Source organism: Oncorhynchus mykiss, chromosome 5, assembly GCF_057628025.1.
Source record: "Oncorhynchus mykiss isolate SJ-2025 chromosome 5, ASM5762802v1, whole genome shotgun sequence".
Lineage (NCBI taxonomy): Eukaryota > Metazoa > Chordata > Actinopteri > Salmoniformes > Salmonidae > Oncorhynchus > Oncorhynchus mykiss.
In genome coordinates, this window is record NC_143026.1 from 36,501,470 (window position 1) to 36,526,461 (window position 24,992).

The window sequence follows — 24,992 nt, forward strand, 5'->3', positions numbered from 1 at the left end:
CTCCCTTTGCTGCTATAATAGCCTCTACTCTTCTTGGAAGGCTTTCCACTACATGTTGGAACATTGCTGCGGGGACTTGCTTCCATTCAGCCACAAGGGCATTAGTGAGGTTGGGCATGGATGTTGGGCGATCAGGCTTGACTCGTAGTCTGCGTTCCAATTCATCCCAAAGGTGTTCGATGGGGTTGATGTCAGGGCTCTGTGCGGGCAAGTCAAGTTCTTCCTCACCGATCTCGACAAACCATTTCGGTATGGAACTCGCTTTGTGCATGGGGGCATTGTCATGCCTAAACAGGAAAGGGCCTTCCCCAAACGGTTGCCACAATGTTGGAAGCCCAGAATAGTCTAGAATGTCATTGTATGCTGTAGTGTTAAGATTTCTGTTCACTGGAACTAAGGGCCTTAGCCCGAACAATGAAAAACAGCCTCAAACCATTATGGCTCCTCCACCAAACTTTACAGTTGGCAATATGCATTAGCGTTCTCCTGGCATCTGCCAAACCCAGATTTTTACACGGTATGCATTTCTACTTCTCAATAACAGCACTTACAGTTGACCGAGGCAGCTTCAGCAAGGCAAAAGTTTGACTAACTGACTTGTTGGAAAGGTGGCATCCTATGACAGTGCCACATTGAAAGTCACTGAGCTCTTCAGTAAGGCCATTCTACTGTCAATGTTTGTCTATGGAGATTACATGGCCGTGTGCTCGATTTTGTACACCTATCAAAATGTGAATTACAAAATTATATATATATATATTTTATTAATAAAAAATAAAAAAATTAAGTAGTGCACTGGGCCTTTACTAGTTCTGTACTAGCAGACCAGCATAGCTTCTGTAGCAAGGGATACTTTTTTGTCAACACCCCTCCTCACCCGGTGAGAAAATATATATTTTTTAAATCACATCACCCTTAGTCCCAAATTATATACAGTGCATTCGGAAAGTAATCAGACCCCTTGACTCTTTCCATGTTTTGTTACATTACAGCCTTATTCTTTAATTGATTAAATTGGTTTTCTCATCAATCTACACACACCCTATAATGACCAAGCAAAAACAGGTTTTTAGAAATGTTTGCTCATTTATAAAAAAAACTGCAATATCACATTTACAAAGTATTCAGACCATTTATTCAGTTTGTTGAAGCACCTTTGGCAGTGATTACAGCCTCGAGTCTTCTCGGGTATGATGCTACAAGCTTGGCACACCTGTATTTGGGGAGTTTCTACCATTAGTCTCTGCAGATCCTCTCAAGCTCTGTCAGGTTGTATGGGGACCGTTGCTGCACAGCTATTTTCAGGTCTCTCCAGAGCTGTTTGATCGTGCTCAAGTCTGGGCTCTGGCTGGGCCACTCAATGACATTCGGAGACTTGTCCCGAAGCCACTCCTGCATTGTCTTGGCTGTGTGCTTAAGGTTGTTGTCCTGTTGGAAGCTGAACCTTCACCCCAGTCTGAGGTCCTGAGCACTTTGGAGCAGGTTTTCATCAAGGATCTCTCTGTACTTTGCACCGTTCATCTTTGCCTTGATCCTGACTAGACTCCTAGTCCCTGCCGCTGAAAAACATCCCCACAGCATGATGCTGCCACCACCGAGCTTCACTGTAGGGATGGTGCCAGGTTTCCTCCAGATGTGACACTTGGCATTCAGGCCAAAGAGTTGAGTCTTGGTTTCATCAGACCAGAGAATCTTGTTTCTCATGGTCTGAGAGTTTTTAGGTGCCTTTTGGCAAATTCCAAGCAGGCTGTCATATGCCTTTTACAGAGGAGTGGCGTCGGTCTGGCCATTCTGCCATAAAGGCCTGATTGGTGGAGTGCTGCAGAGATGGTTGTCCTTCTGGAAGGTTCTCCCATCTCAACAGAGGAACTCTAGAGCTCTGCCAGAGTGACCATCTGGTTCTTGGTCACCTCCCTGACCAAGGCCCTTCTCCCCCGATTGCCTAGTTTGGCCGGCGTGCCAGCTCTAGGAAGAGTCTTGGTGGTTCCAAGCCTCTTCCATTTAAGAATGATGGAGGCCACTGTGTTCTTGGGGACCTTCAATGTTGCAGACATTTTTTGGTACCCTTTCCCAGATCTGTGCCTTGACACTGTCCTGTCTCGGAGCGCTATGGACAATTCCTTCCACCTCATGGCTTGGTTTTTGCTCTGATATGCACTGTCAACTGTGGGACCTTATGTAGACAGGTGTGTGACTTTCCATGTCCAATCAATTGAATTTACCACAGGTGGACTCCAATCAAGTTGAAGAAACATCTGAAGGATGATCAATGGAAACAGGAGGCAACTGAGCTCAATTTTAAGTCTCATAGCAATTGGTCTGAATACTTATGTAAATAAGGTATGTCATTTATTTTTTTGCAAACATTTCTTAACACAACGTGCCATTGGAACACAGGAGTGATGGCTGCTGATAATGGGCTTCTGTACGCCTACGTAGTTATTCCATTAAAATATCTGCCGTTTCCAGCTACAATAGTAATTTACAACATTAACAATGTCAACACTGTCTTTCTGATCAATTTTCTGTTATTTTAATGGACAAAAAAATAGCTTTTCTTTCAAAAACAAGGATATTTCTAAGTGACCCCAAACTTTTGAACGGTAGTGTATATTTTCCAACATGGCTGTACATTTGGGTGAAGTTTTCTTCTCTCCTAAGTAGCCTCGTTTCACTGCCAAAAATAAAATGAAACAATTTAGTGTTCATCGAAATAACAACACAATGTCAAATACAGGTAGCCTAGTCAAATAATTAACATCCAATCACATTAACCGTTACTCTCTTGCGGGAATTCCACCAACGGTCCGTATGTAGCCAAATGTAGCTGCTGCTCAATTCCTTTTGCTCAAAGATTGACAAACGGTTCAAAAAAGTAAGGCCTGCGTTCATAGAGACACGTACCAGCTCTACTGGGAGTACTGCTACTACCAGCAGTACTACACCTGCACCTGTCGACAACCCAAATGGTTCTGCTTCGACGAGCACATTCAATGCTAGCATCAGTAATTCTACATTTGTTGTTAGCACAGCTGGCATGGACACTGACAGTTGTGAATCTGATGCAGCCGAAGAGCTACTGCACCTTACACGGGAAAGCACCGAACAACAGACAGGGATGTTGGACCATCGAAGAGGCGCAAATATGATGAGAACTACATTGATTTGGGGTTCACTTATATTGGGAGTAGTGCCTTTCCTCAGCCACAGTGTGATATATGTGCAAAAGTACTATCTCACAACTCAATGAAAACTTCACTCTTGCGCAGACATTTAGAAACAAAACATGCCAATTTGAAAAATAAGCCACAGGACTTTTTTGAGCGAGAACTAAGACGACTTTCAAGTAGTAAGACATGTATAAAAGCAGCAGATACAATTAATAAGAAGGGGCTAGAAGTGTCTTATATGGTGAGCTACCGAGTGTCTAGAACAGGCAAGCAACATACTATTATGGAGGACTTAATTATTCCTTTGGCCCGCAGATATGGCTGGGACAATGCTGGGGGGGAAAGGCCAAAAAAACTATACAGACAATTTCTTCATCAAACAACACTGTTTCAGGATGTATCAGTGACATGGCAGGAGATGTTATGAAACAATTACTGCTTCGCATACAAGCCACCGAGCACCATTTCTTCAAAAACACTGATGTTTTTTCTCGCCTGAATGGTCTGAATCTAGGATTACAGGGACTCTCTGCAACTATAATCAAAGTGCGGGCCAAAATTGAGGCTATGATTAAGAAGTTGGAGCTCTTCTCTGTTTGCATTAACAAGGACAACACACAGGTCTTTCCATCATTGTATGATTTTTTTGTGTGCAAATTAACTCAAGCTTACAGACAATGTCAAATGTGATATAGCGAAGAACCTGAGTGAGTTGGGCGCGCAATTACGCAGGTACTTTCCTGAAATGGATGACACAAACCACTGGATTCATTATCCCTTTCATGCCCTGCCTCCAATCCACTTACCGATATCTGAACAGATTAAATGGAATTTAATCTGAATCCACTGCCAGATTTCTGGATTGGGCTGCGCTCAGAGTATCCTGCCTTGGCAAATCTCGCTGTTAAGACACTGATGCCGTTTCCAACCACGTACCTATGTGAGAGTGGATTCTCGGCCCTCATTAGCATGAAAACTAAATACAGGCACAGACTGTGTGTGGAAAATGATTTAAGACTCTCTCTCCAATACAACCCACCATTGCAGAGTTATGTGCATCCTTTCAAGCACACCCTTCTCATTAACCTGTGGTGAGTTAAGAGGGTCTACACCAGAAGTGAATGGTTATTTGTAGGAGGAATGTATATGGTAGAGGCAATTCAACTTGGAATGTACTGAGTGCAGGTACTGAGTGCAGATGATCATATGTTGGCAGGCACTGATAAGGGTGGAGAGCTGTGGATTAGTGAGGAAGGGGGTACATGATGTAATGTTGAGAGAAAAGGAAGAGACCACCCAAATCGGGGTATATACAGTGCCTTGCGAAAGTATTCGGCCCCCTTGAACTTTGCGACCTTTTGCCACATTTCAGGCTTCAAACATAAAGATATAAAACTGTATTTTTTTTGTGAAGAATCAACAACAAGTGGGACACAATCATGAAGTGGAACGACATTTATTGGATATTTCAAACTTTTTTAACAAATCAAAAACTAAAAAATTGGGCGTGCAAAATTATTCAGCCCCCTTAAGTTAATACTTTGTAGCGCCACCTTTTGCTGCGATTACAGCTGTAAGTCGCTTGGGGTATGTCTCTATCAGTTTTGCACATCGAGAGACTGAAATCTTTTCCCATTCCTCCTTGCAAAACAGCTCGAGCTCAGTGAGGTTGGATGGAGAGCATTTGTGAACAGCAGTTTTCAGTTCTTTCCACAGATTCTCGATTGGATTCAGGTCTGGACTTTGACTTGGCCATTCTAACACCTGGATATGTTTATTTTTGAACCATTCCATTGTAGATTTTGCTTTATGTTTTGGATCCTTGTCTTGTTGGAAGACAAATCTCCGTCCCAGTCTCAGGTCTTTTGCAGACTCCATCAGGTTTTCTTCCAGAATGGTCCTGTATTTGGCTCCAATTTTAACCATCTTCAATTTTCAATCAATTTTAACCATCTTCCCTGTCCCTGCTGAAGAAAAGCAGGCCCAAACCATGATGCTGCCACCACCATGTTTGACAGTGGGGATGGTGTGTTCAGCTGTGTTGCTTTTACGCCAAACATAACGTTTTGCATTGTTGCCAAAAAGTTAAATTTTGGTTTCATCTGACCAGAGCACCTTCTTCCACATGTTTGGTGTGTCTCCCAGGTGGCTTGTGGCAAACTTTAAACAACACTTTTTATGGATATCTTTAAGAAATGGCTTTCTTCTTGCCACTCTTCCAAGGCCAGATTTGTGCAAAATACGACTGATTGTTGTCCTATGGACAGAGTCTCCCACCTCAGCTGTAGATCTCTGCAGTTCATCCAGAGTGATCATGGGCCTCTTGGCTGCATCTCTGATCAGTCTTCTCCTTGTATGAGCTGAAAGGTTAGAGGGACGGCCAGGTCTTGGTAGATTTGCAGTGGTCTGATACTCCTTCCATTTCAATATTATCGCTTGCACAGTGCTCCTTGGGATGTTTAAAGCTTGGGAAATCTTTTTGTATCCAAATCCGGCTTTAAACTTCTTCACAACAGTATCTCGGACCTGCCTGGTGTGTTCCTTGTTCTTCATGATGCTCTCTGCGCTTTTAACGGACCTCTGAGACTATCACAGTGCAGGTGCATTTATACAGAGACTTGATTACACACAGGTGGATTGTATTTATCATCATTAGTCATTTAGGTCAACATTGGATCATTCAGAGATCCTCACTGAACTTCTGGAGAGAGTTTGCTGCACTGAAAGTAAAGGGGATGAATAATTTTGCACGCCCAATTTTTCAGTTTTTGATTTGTTAAAAAAGTTTGAAATATCCAATAAATGTCGTTCCACTTCATGATTGTGTCCCACTTGTTGTTGATTCTTCACAAAAAAATACAGTTTTATATCTTTATGTTTGAAGCCTGAAATGTGGCAAAAGGTCGCAAAGTTCAAGGGGGCCGAATACTTTCGCAAGGCACTGTATATTACCACTGGTGGAAATATGTTTTTGTCTTTTGCAGCTGTATTCACACAATGGGTGAATAAACTTGGTTTAAGTTTTAAGTTGTCCATGAGATTTAATAGGTTCATTTAGAACCTAGCACTTTCAAGCATTCATGTCTAGTTGTAAATTAGTTTTGTTAGAGGATCCACATACTAAAATTACAGCTTCTATTGAATTGGGACCAACATTACGTTTGTACAACTCAGTTCCGCAATACCAAAGAGAATACAAAAAGCTTATCACACTTTTCTGTCAAGCTCTGATTGGGGAGGGCTTTATGTGGCAGGTGGACCTTGTCTATACCCCAGTTCTACGTTGAGAGGGCATTCATTTTTCAAGTAGAGTCTTTAAGGGAGAGACTGACTTATGATGGCATTTTTCAAGCTTGTATTCGTTGTCTTAATTGCTTACCAGACCACAGGTACGAGTCCGCTATACAATTGCACACATTTTAGGTTGTTTACTCTATGAATGTGATGTTATAGTATTTTTTATTCAATGGACATTATTGACATATAAATTAATGTTTCAATTAAATTAAAAATGTAATTAAAATGTGTAATCTTGTTCATGAGACTTTTAGAACCATAAATAGAGTGCTCAATTATTTAACAATCTTTTAATATTTCCACAGCTCTGGCGAGGGTTGTCACTGGGGAGGAAACACAAAACGCCTGGGACAAGCTGAACGTAAGAACTATTGTTATTTTGGAACAATGATTCCCCCCATTTAACCCCCAACATATAGCCTTAGTGTATGCAACATATTGTGTGTATACATCATATTGTGTGTATGCAACATATTGTGTGTATGCAACATATTGTGTGTATGCAACATATTGTGTGTGTGCAACATATTGTGTGTATGCAACATATTGTGCTGCCTACTGTACTAACAACCAACTGGCAAGGATCAAAGCAGAAAGCTAACAAATACGGAGAGAAAAAACAGAAATGTGTATTACTGGGAGAAAAGGACCAGATAACCCTAACCCAGATAACCCTAACCCATATAATTCAAGAAATATACAGTACCAGTCAAAAGTTTGGACACACCTACTCATTCCAGGTTTTTGCTTTATTTGTGCTATTTTCTACATTGTAGAATAATAGTGAAGACATCAAAACTATGAAATAACACATATGGAATCATGTAGTAACCAAAAAAGTGTTGAACAAATATATTTTAGATTATTCAAAGGAGCCACCCTTTGCCTTGATGAGAGCTTTGGACAGTCTTAGCATTCTCTCAACCAGCTTCATGAGGTAGTCACCTGGAATGCGCTTAAATTAACAGACGTGACTTGTTAAAAGTTCATTTATGCTATTTTTTTCCTTGTTAGTACGTTTGAGCCAATCACTTGTTGGTGGTATACAGAAGATAGCCTTAATTGGCAAAAGACCAAGTCCATATTATGGCAAGAACAGCTCAAATAAGCAAAGAGAAATGACAGTCCATCATTACTTTAAGACATGAAGGTCAGTCAATCCGGAAAATTGAAAAAACTTTGAACATTTCTTCAAGTGCAGTTGCAAAAACCATCAAGCACTATGATGAAATTTGCTCTCATGAGGACCACCACAGGAAAGGAAAACCCAGAGTTACCTAATGCTGCAGAGGATAAGTTCATTAGAGTTACCAGTCTCAGAAATTGCAGCCCAAATAAATGCTTCACAGAGTTGAAGTAACGGACACATCTTCAACTGTTCAGAAGTGACTGCGTGAATCAGGCCTTCATGGTCAAATTGCTGCAAAGAAACCACTACTAAAGGACACCACCAACAAAAAAGAAGAGACTTGCTTGGACCAAGAAACAGGATCAATGGACATTCGTCTGGTGGAAATTTGTCCTTTGGTCTGATGAGTCCAAATTTGAGATTTTTGCTTCCAACCGCTGTCTTTGTGAGACGCAGACTAGGTGAACGGATGATCTCCACATGTGTGGTTCCCACCGTGAAGCATGGAAGAGTAGGTGTGATGGTGTGGGGGTGCTTTGCTGGTGACACTGTCAGTGATTGATTTAGGATTCAAGGCACACTTAACCAGCATGGCTACCACAACATTCTGCAGCGATACGCCATCCCATCTGGCTTGCGCTAAGTGGGACTATAATTTGTTTTTTCAAGAGGACAAGTACCCATCACACCTCCAGGCTGTGTAATGACACCTCCAGGCTGTGTAATGACACCTCCAGGCTGTGTAATTACACCTCCAGGCTGTGTAATGACCCCTCTAGGCTGTGTAAGGGCTATTGGACCAAGAAGGAGAGTGATGAAGTGGTGCATCAGATGACCTGGCCTCAACAATCACCCGACCTTAACGCAATTGAGACGGTTCAGGATGAGTTGGACAGCAGAGTGAAGGAAAAGCAGCCAACAGCTCAGCATATGTGGGAAGTCCTTCAAGACGGTTGGAAACGCATTCCGGGTGAAGCTGGTTGAGAGAATACCAAGAATGTGCAAAGCTGTCATCAAGGCAAAGGATGGCTCCTTTGAAGAATCTAAAATCTCAAATATTTGTATAAAGATATAAAGAATTGTTTAACACTTTTTTGGTTACTACATGATTCCATATGTGTATATTCCACTTTCATTTCTGTATTCTTGTAAAAGAATAAGGTAGAAAACAGTCAGTTTATAAAAGACAGGGAAATGTTTTGCAACACGAAAGAACAGTTAATCAAAATCAAGCACTGCTTTTCAGGTGGTACATTTTCAGGAATAATATAAATGTCCAATTATATACTGAGTAGAATAAATGGAGGTCTTTTCCTCAGTATCCCACCACAACTTTGTGTTAGCATTCTTCTCTTTTCCTCTCCTCCGCTCAGAAATGGGACAGCTGCCAGGACTGTGCCCAAATAATTGAACTCCTTACAGCCCTTCTCTCCAATCCAGACATGCAGGTGAATATATCAGCAGAACACCACTGAACCATACATTTAATAATTCATAAAAACACCCATAACCACCCATAACCATCAGATCACTACTATTTGCATTATGATGTCCATTCACCTGGTTCAGTTTTTGTTCCTGGTTGTGGAAGTAAGGTTGAGGATAGAGTCTTGAGGTTTCTTTTGAGCAAACCAGAAGGAAACACAGACTTTCAGTCCCTGATATGGTTTTCACCTGTAACACCCCTATAACGGCCATCTCAAACCCTCCTTCTACACTAGAAGTGGTACAGTATGTGTGCGTTTCTGTTCGGCACTGCTGTGGAATTAGAGACACCCTGTTTTCTATCTAAACATGAAAAGAAACTACTAAGTATTTTACTGTAGCTTTTGATACTTTCTTTAATACGTGTTAATGATTACAGAACACAATAAATATACTTAATGCATCTCAAAGTGATTTCAGGATCTTTCTCAACCTCTGCCACTCTTCCAGACCAAGATCAGGAGCGAGCTGGAGAAACTGTGTGACCACATGCCAGGTCCTGCAGCACCTAAACTGTGCCGGGAGCAGGTGGATAAGAACCTCCCACTGTCCTTCGCCTTCTTGACCAGCTTCGCCGTAAGTGTTAGTGGGAAGTTGAGAAAGATCCTGGTTTGTACTTCTTCAAATAATTCTGACTGAATGAGCCTAAATTAAGCTTCTCTCCTCTCCCACAGAAACCAGCTCAGGTGTGCTCCGTATTGGGACTGTGTGGCTCCCAGTCAGAGGGCCAGCAGCATGACCTGCTGACCAATCACATTCAAGACACTCTGAAGTCAGCCATGACAATGACAAAGGTGAGACAGAAAGAACAAGACAAATGCTCTCTCTCTCTGACCCATTCTGTGTCCTGCTGACTGTTTTTGTCTGTCTGAACCTGACTGTGTCTGTCTTCATCTTGTTTTCTTTCTGTCTACCAGGTGCAGTTCGCACCACAATGTACCTTCTGCGTTTATCTCATCAAGATACTGAAGAATATGCTGCCAAAAGTAAGGCATGCCTTAGAAATACAATTACTGTAGTGATTCCATTTATTTAAGGCATGCGCGTGTGCACACACTAACACACACATGCCCTGTATTGGTTTCCCCTCCCAGATGGCTGTGATTGATATGCTCGGGAAGGTGTGTGGGATTCTGCCCTCATCTTACAGAGATCAGTGTAAGAACCTGATAGAGAAGTATGGTAAGAAGCTGATGGACATGCTCCTGAGCTACATCAACCCTGAGGCCATCTGCACCCTCATCCAAGTCTGTCATGGCATGGAGACGCTTGTCAGCGGTGAGTTCATTACCACTTCCTCGTTAATCTCTCCTGCCCTGCACCACCACCGTATAGTCACTTTTCTCTCTATCCATTTCCTCGTTTTGAAATGACTTTCTCTCTCTCTCAGAGAGTGCTCCTCTGTCTGACTGTGACTCCTGTCTGACCCTGGCGGTTTTGACTCATCTACAACTGGGCTCCAATGCTTCAGAGCCCCAGACCGCCTCCTTCCTGGGCTCTGTCTGCCAGCTCCACCCCAATGCCCTCCCCAAGGTCAGCCCTGCCCCCTGGTCTACATCACCCCTCATCTCACACCTTATAGAAGCCTCTGGGCTCATGTCTTATTTCTCTCTTTTCAGTGTGACGGCTTCACCAAGCTCCATGGCCACCAGCTTAAGGGGGTTCTGGGTAAACCAGAGTCTGCCCTTAATGTGTGTGAGGTGTGTCATATTTAGAGTCACTCAACTACATACTGTAACATAACATGAAAGTCACTTAAATCCACATTTCTATGGGTTGGGTGGGGATGTACTGTAAGTTGCTGTGAGAGTAACTGGAGACATTTGTTTCTCAGAGGGTGGGCCTGTGTGGGGGAGTGAGAGAGGCAGGAGAACAGAGAGAGGACCCATGCATTCTGGGCACCAGCTACAGGTGCAGAGACCTCAAGACTGCCCTGGAATGCGGGGTAAGGCCTCCAAACAAACAAAGTTTTATTTGACCTTTCTTTTAGTCTCAATGGGACTCCCTGCTAAGGTCTATTTTTCACTACATACATTACACAATATAAAATACAGAAAGTATAGTACTGATTTCATAACAGAACAAAGGTGTTTAAATCTTGGTATACAATGTATCATGCAGACAGTGTCCTTCTGCCAGAAGTTTTTGTGGAAGTAAGAACCTTCACCCAGCACCTACTCACAAAGTGGACGGTAAGTTGACTTGACATACAATATTTGTTTCAGAAAACTAGTTGCTACACACAACTCCGGTAAATGTGGGTCCACTCTCTTTTCAGACTGACAATCCCAAGATTTAGAGAGCCTGCAGCCTTTGCTACGATGAATGATCCCAAAGCTTTCAACATCAAATTGTAAAAACTTGATATTTACTGTGTCAATATCAGAGAACATGTCCTGCAGACATGGGCATTGATTGCACGGAGTATTTGGCCAATGATATTTCATAAAGCTCTTTTGTCCTTTTATCTGCTGTACACAACAGACTCTGTATGAACTCCACAAAGCAAGTCAATGAATTCCTAGGGCTGGGGATTTCAAGAGAATGCAATAAAGATATTGAAACTAGACATTCTTTATATTTGCTGTAAAGGTGGCCTAGAAAGGTACTGGGGAAATGATTAAACTAGGGCTGGGGTGTTGACACACCAACGATATGAAGAATTACTGACTTGCAACATGTATGCTTGCGATTTTAGCTGTACATGTAGTCATAAAATCCTTCTCAAATATATTATTGTTCATGCCCATTCTCCTTGTTACTGAAATGTTAAAAATAAGGTGTGATCAAAGCTAAACAACTATATCAATTTACTCAAATAATAAAAACAGTTTCCTTTACAGCGACTGACCCTTTTGTCTAAATGGTGCAGTGCATTCCAAACACTGTACTGTTCATTACATTGTCCTCATTAGGGACTTTGTCCGCATACCTCTCCCAATTCACTTGCTTCGCTGTTACAGTGGCCATGGACGTTAGTGCTGCAAGAGTAGCATGTTGACGAGAACAAACAAAAAAAAACACTTACGTACAGAATGCCAGAATAGACTTTTATTCAGACTTCCCATGCGGGACAGCGTTTCAAGTCTTTTGGAAATGGAACGTTTGAGAAAAGGGGAGGGGTGTTTCGGGGTCAAGAGACAGGCTATATCACATGTGATGGGTTGGGGATGGTAGCAGTAGGCAGGGTTTGGGTGGCGAGGGTGGGAAAAGACTAGAAAAGGCACTTTTTCACCTTCAGTAACCAGACTGACAAGAAAGTAGAGAAAATAAGAAAGACCCAGTCCACACAGACCCAGAGAGCATTGTAAACAAGGCCGGTTTCTCTGTACAACACCAGCCAGACTTTTGCTTCCATCTGTGGGCCTATGGGAACAAAAATATTACATTTGTTTTACTTCTGGGAGGTCAGTCATCCCACAAACCCTTGTCGCTGAAATATAAATAACACTGGCGAATGCTTAGAGCACCACCTTGTGGCCGCAACCCAAAGTTTTTCTGTAGAACACTTCAGGAACCAGGCTAAAGACAGCCCCTCATCAGGAGTGACAAGCTGAGTTTCTCTGTAACCACAGTCTAAGGAGGGGGGAGTGCCTCACATTACATCTTCAAGTGACAAAGAACGAGATAGAGAACTAGAGACATGGAAGGTACATCCCAACAAGCCAGAGGTCATTAGCAGCTTCTGACTTCTCTGTAACACATCAGAAAACATGGTCTGAAGGGATTACACTTCCAAACAAGGTACCATATTTTACCACAAACTCGAGTTCCTCTTCACCAATTACATTTTTGGTTACGTCTAACAAAATGGCAAAAAGTTTTACATTTTTATAAAAATAGCTACGGGGGACAAGAGTTGCATCCTAAATACCCAATTACTCCTGGCAATCTTCAACCCTAAATGTGCCATGACTTATTTGACCCAATGGAGAAACATTGGGTGGGGGTTAGGTACAGAGAGGAGGGAAGGGGGTAGTCTTTAGCTAACATTCCACTCCTTAGACAGGCTAGGGTGAGAATATATTTCTGTGAAGTCAAATCACTACAGAACAGTCAGAGGGAAAGACAGGGAAATGGAATTCAAGGAGTGTGCAAGCAATTTCAAGTGGGTAAAGAGAGGACAGAGGTGTAACATTTTCCAATAAGGGAGTAGATAGCGTTTTTTGGGGGGGGGGGGCATTCTTCCCTCCCAGAGTGTGTTGGTTTTTCTGTAGTACACCTACAGCTCTGGGTGGGAAGGTTGGGGTTCAGTATTTGAGCTTTTTGGGGACCTCCCAAGGGAAGGCCTCCCGCCCAAAGTGGCCATAGGCAGCGGTCCGCTGGTAGATGGGCTTTTTCAGGTCCAGCTCCCTGGAACAGAGAAACACAGTAAGGTGTTGGGTAAATAAATAAATGCATAGATTACCAGAGGGCAAACCAAGCTGTGTAACATCACCATTTAAATGTAGAACCCCTCCGCCAACGAGAACCAGCTTTGACCCCATGGGACCCCTTGCTGACAAAAAGTGTTGCCGGCGACCACCATTGTGCCACACTACCTGACAATGACACCAGGGCGGAGGTCAAAGTTCTTCTTGACAATGTCCAGCAGCTCCCTCTCGCTCTTCTGGGAAGTCCCATAGTGGAAGATGGAGATGGACAGGGGATGGGCCACTCCAATGGCATAGGCTACCTGACAACACAGCCACTTATTAACAAACAGGATCAAGATTTACATGACAGGTAATTATAACATATGCTACTTTTACTTTTCATCTCATTGCGATGCATAACAGCTAGAAAGTGAATGACTCATATAGCATTCAAAACCTGACTCCACAAGCTGAAGACTACAAAACAAAAGGCAAACCGTTAGGTAACAGCTATTAGCTCATTCCTCACCTGGACCAATACACGCTTGCAGAGCTCAGCCTTCACCAGGGACTTGGCCACCCAGCGGGCAGCGTAGGCAGCAGAGCGGTCCACCTTAGTGTAGTCTTTCCCAGAGAAGGCCCCTCCACCGTGGGCCCCCCAGCCTCCGTAGGTGTCCACAATGATCTTACGTCCTGTCAGGCCAGCATCACCCTGTGAACGGGAGAGGAAGAGTAAGCCAAGTAGCCCAGGACAGCCTTGGAAGTGTCTGTATCTTGTGTTGATAAGAGTGCCTACTTTTTAAAATCTGACAGACAATGTACCTACTTAATCACATCTCTAAGGATATATTTTTTTCTTCCCGTACATTGTCTATGGGTCTAGAATATATCTCACCTGAGGACCTCCGATGACGAAGCGGCCGCTGGGCTGCAGGTGGTAAATGGTGTCGTCGTCCAGGTACACGGTGGGCACCACTGCCTTCACAACCTGCTCCTTCAGCGCGTCGCGCATCTCATCCAGGCAAATGACCTCGTCGTGCTGCACAGACACCACGACAGTGTGCACACGCACTGGAAGCATGGCCCCACGGTCCTGCCTGTACTGAACAGTCACCTAGAGAGGGGGAGACGAGGTATGAAATGTCATTCAAAGTGTACAAGCATGTCTTACAAGGTAAGGCACGAGGATATCTGCATATGAGTGGAGATAGCTGTGCCTGAAAGGACTGCTTTATAACATACTTCTGGACAAGGAATTTCCATGAATTGTTTTGTGAACATAGCCGTAAAGGGTTGCCCTATCGCCCGGGGCAAGTGACCCGAGGGGTTGTGCAAGTTGAGCCTGCTCATTTGCCCCATTGGTCAGGAGATATATATATTTTTAACTTGATTACAACCAAAATGCAAAGAATTCATCTAGACTGTTATTTCTGGTTCCACCCCTGTGTACGGACATATTTTTATTTTTTTAGAAATAGATGTCCTTTTCTCGCCAAGTGAACATAATCTTCTGGCAACCAAAGAAATACACCCGCCTTGCCCAATTGGTGAGTGCATTTCAGACCTTAACCCATAAGAGTCTAAACCAGGAGCGGTGGGGGTACTACTAAGCTATATGGAATGGTTTTAAGGTTATACCAAGGATCATTTTGCTATTTGATTTAGAATAGTAAGACTCCTTTAAGTATATTTTTCAAAAATAATAAAAAATAATTTGATGAAAAACTATTTATGGCCTTATTGCTATTAGCCCATACCAACACCTTGAATAACAAATTCACTAAATGGAACAGATAGTCCCCCCAAAAATGTTCTGAAGAGTCTGTCCTATATCTGAGAAGTAGAAGATCAGGAATGTTTAAAAAACATATATATTTTTTAAAATACATGTATTTAACCCCTTATTTTTGGCACTAAACAGTCTAGGCAGGGGGTTCTACTAAGCTATATAGAATTGCTTTAAGAAGGTCATACCAAGGACAATTTTGCGATTTGATTTTGAATTTTAAAATGTCGATCCCTGCCGTTCTTGGTGTATAGACTGCGGTGATGAATCTAACCTGAGTTTTGGAGTCTGGTCTCAGCCAGGGCAGGGTTCCGTTGCGGCGCAGTTCAGCCATCTTGGCATTGAGTTTGTGGGCGAGGACGATGGTGAGGGGCATACACTCCTCAGTCTCATCAGTGGCATAACCAAACATCAGACCCTGTAACGCAAAACACAGTCAAGCACTTGGTGTGGAGACTAAAACCATAAACACTGATTATGCAGTTGAGCACGAGGTCCAGTCGATTAGTCACTGACTCACAAATGGTAAACGACAAGAGCCTTCTAACCTGGTCTCCAGCCCCCACATCCTCCTCTTTGCGGTCCAGGTGAACACCCTGAGCGATGTCAGGAGATTGCTGCTCCAGGGCCACAAGGACATTGCAGGTCTTATAGTCAAAGCCTATGGGAAGTGAATAGTCAAACCTCAGTGTTACTTACTGTCTGTATATCTTTGCCAAAGCTAACCCTGTGACTTCTTAAAACCATGTATTCAATTCAATGAAATCAGAGCAAATTTGCCATAATACCCTTGGATGAGTCATCATAGCCAATGTGCTTGATGGTGTCCCTGACGACCTTCTGGTAATCTACGTTGGCCCTGGAGGTGACCTCCCCTGCCAACAGAATCATCCCAGTCTTAGCCACCGTCTCTGAAAAGAAGCAGACAGAAAGAGAAAGCACGTGAGCAAAAGACTGGGGACAGATGGAGGGAAATCAAGTGAAGGAAAGTGGGTGAGACTAAGGTAAACGTGTGCATTAGCTAACTAAGATGGGGGAGGGGCAAAAGTAAGGGCATGTTACAGCATCAGACAACATGGACAAACCTATAGAAACATTTTTCTTTGTTTATAGATGTGATTGATCCTTACCACATGCCACTTTGGCATCAGGGTCCTGCTTGAGATGCGCATCAAGCACAGCGTCGCTGATCTGGTCACAAAGCTTATCTGTCAAACAAGAGAAACCAGAGTTATGGGGTGTATCCTGTAGCAAAATAATATCCTGCTAAACAATTCCCCAGACAGGTTATGCCTGCAAAACCAAGACCTGTATGGACCAAACTTGCAACACAAGCCAGACTCCGCAGCCAAATATACAGTGCATTCGGAAAGTTCAGACCTCTTGACATTTCCCACATTGTTACATTACAGCCGTACTCTAAAATGGATTCAATTGTTTTTCCTCCTCTCATCAATCGACACGCAATACCCCATAATGACAAAGACATTTTAGACATTTAGACATTTTAGCCAAAAAAACAGACATTTACAGAAGTACTCAGACCCTTCACTCAGTACTTTGTTGAAGCACCTTTGGCAGCGATTAAAGCAGCAAGTCTCGTTGGGTATGACGCTACAAGCTTGGCACACCTGTATTTGGGGAGTTTCTCCCATTCTTCTCTGCAGATCAAGCTGTCAGGTTGGATGGGGAGTGTCATTGCACACCTATTTTCAAGTCTCTCCAGAGATGTTCGATCGGGTTCAAGTCCGGGCTCTGGCTGGGCCACTCAAGGACATTCAGAGTCTTGTCCCGAAGTCACTCCTGCGTTGTCTTGGCTGTGTGCTTAGGGTCATTGTCATCAGTCGGAGGTCCAGAGCACTCTGTAGCAGGTTTTCATCAAGGATTTCTCTGTACTTTGCTCCGTTCATCATTCTCTCAATACTGACAAGTCTCCCAGTCCCTACCGCTGAAAAACATCCACATAGCAGGATGCTGTCACCATGCTTCACTGTAGGGATGGTGCCAGGTTACCTGCAGACGTGACCCTTAGCATTCAGGCCAAAAAGGTCTATTTTGGTTTCATCAGACCACAGAATTGTTTGTCATGGTCAGAGCCCTTTAGGTGCCTTTTGGCAAACTCCAAGCAGGCGGTCATGTGCCTTTTAGTGAAGAGTGGCTTCTGCTTGCTGTGTGTTAGCAGAGAGAACAGTCTATGACTAGAGTGGCTGGGGTCCTCGACAATTTTTATGGCCTTCCTCTGACACTGCCTGGTATAGAGGTCCTGGATGACAGGAAGCTTGGCCCCAGGGATGTACTGGGCTGTTCGCACTACCCTCTGTAGTGCCTTGCTGACGGAGGTTGAGCAGTTGCCATACCAGGCAGTGATGCAACCAGTCAAGATGCTCTCGGTGGTGCAGCTGTAGAATCTTTTGAGGATCTGAGGACCCATGCCATATCTTTCCAGTCTCCTGGGGGAATAGGTTTTTGTCGTGCCCTCTAAACAACTGTCTTGCTGTTCTTGGACCATGTTAGTTTGTTGGTGATGTAGACACCAAGGAACTTAGCTCTCAACCTGCTCCACTGCAGCCCCATTGATGAGAATGGGGGTGTACTCTGTCCTCTTTTTCCTGTAGTCCACAATCATCTCCTTTGTCTTGATCACGTTGAGGTAGAGGTTGTTGTCCTGGACCACACGACCAGGTCTCTGACCTCCCTATAGGCTGTCTCGTCGTTGTTGGTGATCAGGCCTACCACTGTTGTCATCGGCAAACTTAATGATGGTGTTGGAGTTGTGCCTCCCCATGCAGTCATGAGTGAACAGGGAGTACAGGAGGGGACTGAGCACACACCCTTGAGGGGCCCCTGTGTTGAGGATCAGTGTGGTGGATGTGTTGTTACCTACCCTTACCACCTGAGGGCGGCCCGTTGAAGTCCAGGATCCAGTTGCAGAGGGAGTTGTTTAGTCCCAGGGTCCTTAGCTTGTTGATGAGCTTTGAGGGCACTATGGTGTTGAACCTGAGCTGTAGTCAATGAATAGCATTCTCACATAGGTGTTCCTTTTTATCCATGTGGGAAAGGGCAGTGTGGAGAGCAATAGAGATTGTGTCATCTGTGGATCTGTTGGGTCAGCATGCAAATTGGAGTGGGGTCTAGGGTTTCTGGGGTAATGGTGTTGATGTGAGAACAGCATAATGCTGCCACCGCCATGCTTCACTGTTAGGGATGGTGCCAGGTTTCCTCCAGATGTGAGGCTTGGCTTTCAAGCAAATTAGTTCAATCTTGTTTCTCATGGGCAGTCCTTTAGGTGCCATTTGGCAAACTCCAAATGGACTGTCATGTGCCTTTTTACTGAGAAGTGGTGTCTGTCTGGCCACTTTACCATAAAGGCCTGATTGGTGGAGTGCTGCAGATATTGTTGTCCTTCTGGAAGGTTCTTCCATCTCCACAAAGGAACGCTAGAACTCTGTCAGTGACCATCGGGTTCTTGGTCACCTCCCTGACCAAGGCCCTTTTCCCCCGATTGCTCAGTTTGTCTGGGTGGCCAGCTCTAGGAAGTGTCTTGGTGGTTCCAAACTTTTTGTTTAAGATTGTTGGAGGCCCCTGTGTTCTTGTACCTTCAAAGCTGCAGAAATGTTTTGGTACCCTTCCTCAGATCTGTGCCTACACAGTCCCGGAGCTCTGCAGACATTTCTTTGAACCCATGGCTTGGTTTTTTGCTCTGACATGACTGTCAACTGTGGGACCTTGTATAGACAGGTGTGCCTTTCCAAATCATGACCGATCAATGGATTTTACCACAGGTTTACTCCAATCATCCACCACACTGATCCTCAACACAGGGGCCCCTCAAGGGTGTGTGCTCAGTCCCCTCCTGTACTCCCTGTTCACTCATGACTGCATGGGGAGGCACAACTCCAACACCATCATTAAGTTTGCCGATGACAACAGTGGTAGGCCTGATCACCAACAACGACGAGACAGCCTATAGGGAGGTCAGAGACCTGGTCGTGTGGTCCAGGACAACAACCTCTACCTCAACGTGATCAAGACAAAGGAGATGATTGTGGACTACAGGAAAAAGAGGACAGAGTACACCCCCATTCTCATCAATGGGGCTGCAGTGGAGCAGGTTGAGAGCTAAGTTCCTTGGTGTCTACATCACCAACAAACTAACATGGTCCAAGAACAGCAAGACAGTTGTTTAGAGGGCACGACAAAAACCTATTCCCCCAGGAGACTGGAAAGATATGGCATGGGTCCTCAGATCCTCAAAAGATTCTACAGCTGCACCACCGAGAGCATCTTGACTGGTTGCATCACTGCCTGGTATGGCAACTGCTCAACCTCCGTCAGCAAGGCACTACAGAGGGTAGTGCGAACAGCCCAGTACATCCCTGGGGCCAAGCTTCCTGTCATCCAGGACCTCTATACCAGGCAGTGTCAGAGGAAGGCCATAAAAATTGTCGAGGACCCCAGCCACTCTAGTCATAGACTGTTCTCTCTGCTAACACACAGCAAGCAGTACCGGAGCACCAAGTCGAGGGCCAAGAGGCTTCTAAACAGCTTCTACCCTCCCCCCCCCCCCTTTGCACCGCTGCCAGTCTGTTATCATCCACGCATAGTCACTTTAATAACTCTAGAGGTTGACCGATTAAATCGGAATGGCCGATTAATTAGGGCCGATTTCAAGTTTTCATAAGAATCGGAAATCGGTATTTTTGGGCGCCGGTTTCCATTTTTTTTTATACCTTTATTTAACTAGGCAAGTCAGTTAAGAACACATTCTTATTTTCAATGGCGGCCTAGGAACAGTGAGTTAACTGCCCTGTTCAGGGGCAGAGCGACAGATTTTCACCTTGTCAGCTCAGGGGATCCAATCTTGCAACCTTACAGTTAACTAGTCCAACCCTCTAACCACATGCACTCCACGAGGAGCCTGTCTGTTACGCGAATGCAGTAGAAGCCATGGTAAGTTGCTAGCTAGCATTAAACTTATCTTATAAAAAACAATCAATCATAATCACTAGTTATAACTACTAATCCAGGTTAGCAGGCAATATTAACCAGGTGAAATTGTGTCATTTCTCTTGCGTTCATTGCACGCAGAGTCAGGGTATATGCAACAGTTTGGGCTGCCTGGCTCATTGCGAACTAATTTGCCAGAATTTTACATAATTATGACAACATTGAAGGTTGTGCAATGTAACAAGAATATTTAGACTTAGGGATGCCACCCGTTAGATAAAATACCGAACGGTTCTGTATTTCACTGAAATAATTAACGTTTTGTTTCGAGATGATAGTTTCCGGATTCGACCATATTAATGAAGGTCCGTATTTCTGCGTGTTATTATGTTATAATTAAGTCTGATTTGATAGAGCAGTCTGACTGAGCAGCAGCAGGCTTGTAATCACTCATTCAAACCGCACTTTCGTGCGTTTTGCCAGCAGCTCTTCACAAGCACAGCGCTGTTTATGACTTCAAGCCTATGAGCCTAATGGCTGGTGTAACCAATGTGAAATGGCTAGCTAGTTAGCTGGGTGTGCGCTAATAGCATTTCAAACGTCACTCGCTCTGACACTTGGAGTAGTTATTCCTCTTGCGCTGCAAGGGCCGCGGCTTTTGTGGAGTTATGGGTAACGCTGCTTCTCGTGTGGCTGTTGTCGATGTGTTCCTGGTTCGAGCCCAGGTAGGGGCGAGGAGAGGGACAGAAGCTATACTGTCACACTGGCAATACTAAAGTGCCTATAAGAACATCCAATAGTCAAAGGTATATGAAATACAAATGGTATAGAGAGAAATAGTCCTATAAATACTATATTAACTACAACCTAAAACCTCTTACCTTGGAATATTGAAGTCTCATGTTAAAAGGAACCACCAACTTTCATATGTTCTCATGTTCTGAGCAAGGAACTTAAACGTTTGCAATATGTGCCATGTAAAAAAGCTCTTTTACTTTCTTCTCCAACACGTTGTTTTGGCATTATTTAAACCAAATTTAACATTTTGTATTATTTATTTGAGGCTAAATTGATTTTATTGATGTATTATAATAAGTTAAAATAAGTGTCCATTCAGTATTGTTTTAATTGTCATTATTACAAATAAATAAAATCGGGACGAATAATCGGTATCGGCTTTTTTGGTCCTTCAATAATCGGTATCGGCTTTTTTGGTCCTTCAATAATCGGTATCGGCGCTGAAAAATCATAATCGATCAACCTCTAAAGTCTACCTACATGTACATATTACCTCAACCGGTGCCCGCGCACATCAACTCTGTACCAGTACCCCCCCGTATTAAGTCTATTGTTATTTTACTGCTGCTCTTAAATTACTAGTTACTTTATATCTTATCCATATATTTTTAAACTGCATTGTTGGTTAGGGGATCGTAAGTTAGCATTACACTAAGGTCTACACCTGTTGTATTCGGCACATGTGACTAATAAAATTTGATTTGATGTTTTTCAGCAGCAGGGACTGAGAGACGAGTCAGGATCGAGGGATAAGTTAATGTAGCAAAGTAGAGAGATCCTTGATAAACACCTGCTCCAGAACACTCAGGACCTTAGACTGGGGCGAAGGTTCACCTTCCAACAGGACAACTCCCCTAAGCACACAGCCAAGATAAAGCAGGATTGGCTTCGGGACAAGTCTCTCTGAATGTCCTTGAGCTGCCCAGCCAGAGCCCAGACTTGAACCCGATCGAAAATCTCTGGAGATACCTGAAAATAGCTGTGTAGCAACAGTCCCTATCCAACCTAACAGAGCTTGAGAGGATCTGCAGAAAATAACAGGAGAAACTCTCCAAATATAGGTGTACCAAGCGTGTAGCGTCATATCCAAGAAGACTCGCAGCTAAAATTGCTGGCAAAGGTGCTTCAACAAAGTACTGAGTAAAGGGTCTGAAAACTTATGTAAACAAGGCCTAAGTTTTTGTTTGATTCTCATAAATTTGCTAAAATGTCTAAACCTGTGTTTGCTTTGTCATTATTGGGTAGTGTGTGTAGATTGATGAGGGAAAAAAACAATTGTATACATTTTAGAATAAGGCTGTAACATAACAAAATATGGAAAAAGGTAAAGGGTGTGAATACCTGAATGACCTGTATTTCTATGCTTTGGTTATGTACACAAGCTTCAAACATCTTAACATAAAAATATTTTCCATAACCAAACATATTGTAAGTGGTTTAGATGGTATAGTGATTCACTATACTTGCTTTTTTTTGTCAAACTGAAATTAGGCTAACTATTAGAATAGTAGCAACCAGGAAGTGGCAGAGCGACTTTAATAATACGTTTTTAGTTATTTTGGATAAAATTCCTCTCGTTTTAATTCCCACTAAGGTAACTTGAAATTTAACAGTTTTAAACTTCTGGCTTCCCACTATATTGGGTTTTTGTGCAGCCCAATACAGGGTAGGGTGTCCACTGTCCACCCCCACTGCCCAGTGGGCACTACCAAGACATATGATTCTTCATGTTCTGAATCATTCAGTGTAGTCTCAACATTTAATTACAATTATATCCCAAAAGTCCGATTTCATAACCTAATACATACAATAAGCACCGGGTTCCTGAGTGGTGCAGCAGTCTAAGGCACTGCATTGCAGTGCTAGAGTTGGTCACTGCAGACCGGAGTGCGCATTCTCGGAGTGAGAATTTTAAACGTTGTGGTTGTGGTGACCGTCTGCAAAGTTGTTTCCGCCGGTCGCAAAAAGACAAATAACATGACAGACTGAATTAAATGTAAATGGTACACTTTGTGCTCCATTGACATTTCACAGAAATATGCTTGCTTTTGTGAAAAAAAATTGAATTTCATGTCCATAATGTGAAAAGCATATACTAAAATACTACATGCGCTGTCTCAAAATCAATATCTATGTTATCTGTATATTTGTTTATGTTCTCCAGATTCGAGAAGATTAGTTCAGCCGTAAACCTGTCAATTTATCCTTAATTCTTGCACAGCATCCAGCCTCACTGACATAGTTTTCCAGAGTTTTGACCACTTCTCTCTAGTTGGCCTCCATTGATTTAGTCACTCTAACTTTAACCATCCTACAAGGGTAAGAAAACCATTACCGTTTGAACGGATTATGATAGAGACATACAGTTTGGACCATTGGTGTTCTTAGAGTATCTACACAATAATTGTTTTTAACATTGTTCAAAATGATGCGTTTTTGAAAGGATATCCTAAATAGGGAGCAATGTTGTCGTGTAAATACACCAGCGTTATGTTACGCGTGCCATTGCTTCTGCCAATCAAAATGTCACCGACAACTGAACCGCACTGTAATGAACTAAGATACAAAACGACAGTACTGACCGTTTGAGAGCTCAGTTAACCCAGTGACCAGATAACAACAACCTACTGTACTCATCACGCGCAGTCGTGAAAGATATGTCACTAACGGGCTCTCTGTCTATTGATGCAACACCTGTGTTCGACTCGGGCAAATGTACGAACACATTTACTGATATATTTACGAATATATAAAAACAATATGGCACACATGTTCCGTTTTTCAACGGACGTGCCACCTAACATCAGTGGTGATTTAACAATCCAGACAAGTCATATAGTGACCTACTTTTCTGGATAAGCATTATCGGCTACTAGCTAGCTAGCTTGACACCACATGCTAGGGCAAAGGCATCCCGCGTGGCCTGAACATAAACTGGAAAGAAATGGGCCTGACCCTATCGCGTGTTCCCCATTCATAACATCGTCCGTCTCAAAGATCAGAAAATGTGAAAAAAATTGTCAATTAACTAGCTGGCGAGCCATACAAACAGTATATTAAGTAACGTTATGCGTGTTCGTAAAAATGACTGGCACCCATTTTTTAGCACTTTGTTACTGTAGTTACTGAATCTACGCCATGACCTTGTGTCGAAAAATTGAAACTAGCGAACGTTTCCGAGCTAGCTAAAATAAGACCGAGGCATTGCAAACTCACCTGGATGACCTTCTCCAACAGATTCAGAGGTGAACAAAAAGCAGTCTTCATCAATGAGCGAGTTATGGAAACCGTTCAATTGCCGGTTCATTTTAAAGGAATTGTTATTTGCCGAGTTATAACTAGCTGGCTACCTAAAATGTGTCAACTGTGGTTTAACAAAATATGATTTATCTGATATGAATTATAATTCCCAATAAACAAATTTAAAAAAAAAATACCAGTACCAGCCTCTGAACACTTGTTATTTGGCCGGTGTTCTCGGAGAAACAAATTGGTGGTGGTGGTATTTATCCTTTTTCTTGCGTCTTCTTCTTCGGGATTGGGTTGGCGGATCGCATTCAACTTTCAAGGTGCATACACTGCCACCTACTGGAGTGTAAAGGCCAGTCACAGCCTAACGACATAAAATGCTCTTATTTAATCATGTTCCTCTAAGAAAGTAAAATAGAGCTCCTAGACACCACTTTCCTCCACCACTACACCACCCAAACCCCAATCTAGCCTCTCTAACCCTTTCACACAGTCACTCCCTAATCTACATCAAACAATTCACAAATATCAACACGTGCTCCACCGTTTCCTTCTCTAAACACTCATCACACAGACCTGTTTCATGTCTCCCTATCATCCACAACGTGGCAATCAAACCTGTACTCCCAAACCATAGTCTACTCCACACAACGTCCTCTCTAGTACATCTCATACTGACCAATGCATGCAATACAATTGCCTCCCCTTACTACTAGTGTCCCATTCCCTGCCAAAGATTGAGCCCGTTTGTCCAGATTAAGCACTTGACTTCCCTA

General features: G+C 43.2%; 2 protein-coding genes across 2 annotated transcripts; one reads left to right on the plus strand and one right to left on the minus strand.

The window, feature by feature from the left end:
- The first annotated feature begins 6,381 nt into the window (after positions 1 to 6,381).
- LOC110523692 (prosaposin) lies at positions 6,382 to 11,921 on the plus strand. The gene is made up of 12 exons (XM_021602613.3): positions 6,382 to 6,559; positions 6,773 to 6,828; positions 8,970 to 9,044; positions 9,532 to 9,657; positions 9,756 to 9,875; positions 9,999 to 10,067; positions 10,176 to 10,359; positions 10,472 to 10,614; positions 10,701 to 10,781; positions 10,916 to 11,026; positions 11,203 to 11,273; positions 11,360 to 11,921. The coding sequence occupies exons 1-11, from the start codon at positions 6,505 to 6,507 to the stop codon at positions 11,236 to 11,238; spliced, it is 1,056 nt and encodes a 351-aa protein (XP_021458288.2). The 5' UTR covers positions 6,382 to 6,504; the 3' UTR covers positions 11,239 to 11,273; positions 11,360 to 11,921.
- Positions 11,922 to 12,117: 196 nt separating this feature from the next.
- On the minus strand, positions 12,118 to 24,542 carry LOC110523691 (S-adenosylmethionine synthase). The gene is made up of 9 exons (XM_021602612.3): positions 24,184 to 24,542; positions 16,353 to 16,430; positions 16,011 to 16,133; positions 15,771 to 15,883; positions 15,497 to 15,640; positions 14,332 to 14,550; positions 13,966 to 14,148; positions 13,623 to 13,756; positions 12,118 to 13,434 (listed from the first exon to the last, which is right to left on the minus strand). The coding sequence occupies exons 1-9, from the start codon at positions 24,272 to 24,274 to the stop codon at positions 13,332 to 13,334; spliced, it is 1,188 nt and encodes a 395-aa protein (XP_021458287.1). The 5' UTR covers positions 24,275 to 24,542; the 3' UTR covers positions 12,118 to 13,331.
- Positions 24,543 to 24,992: the final 450 nt, after the last annotated feature.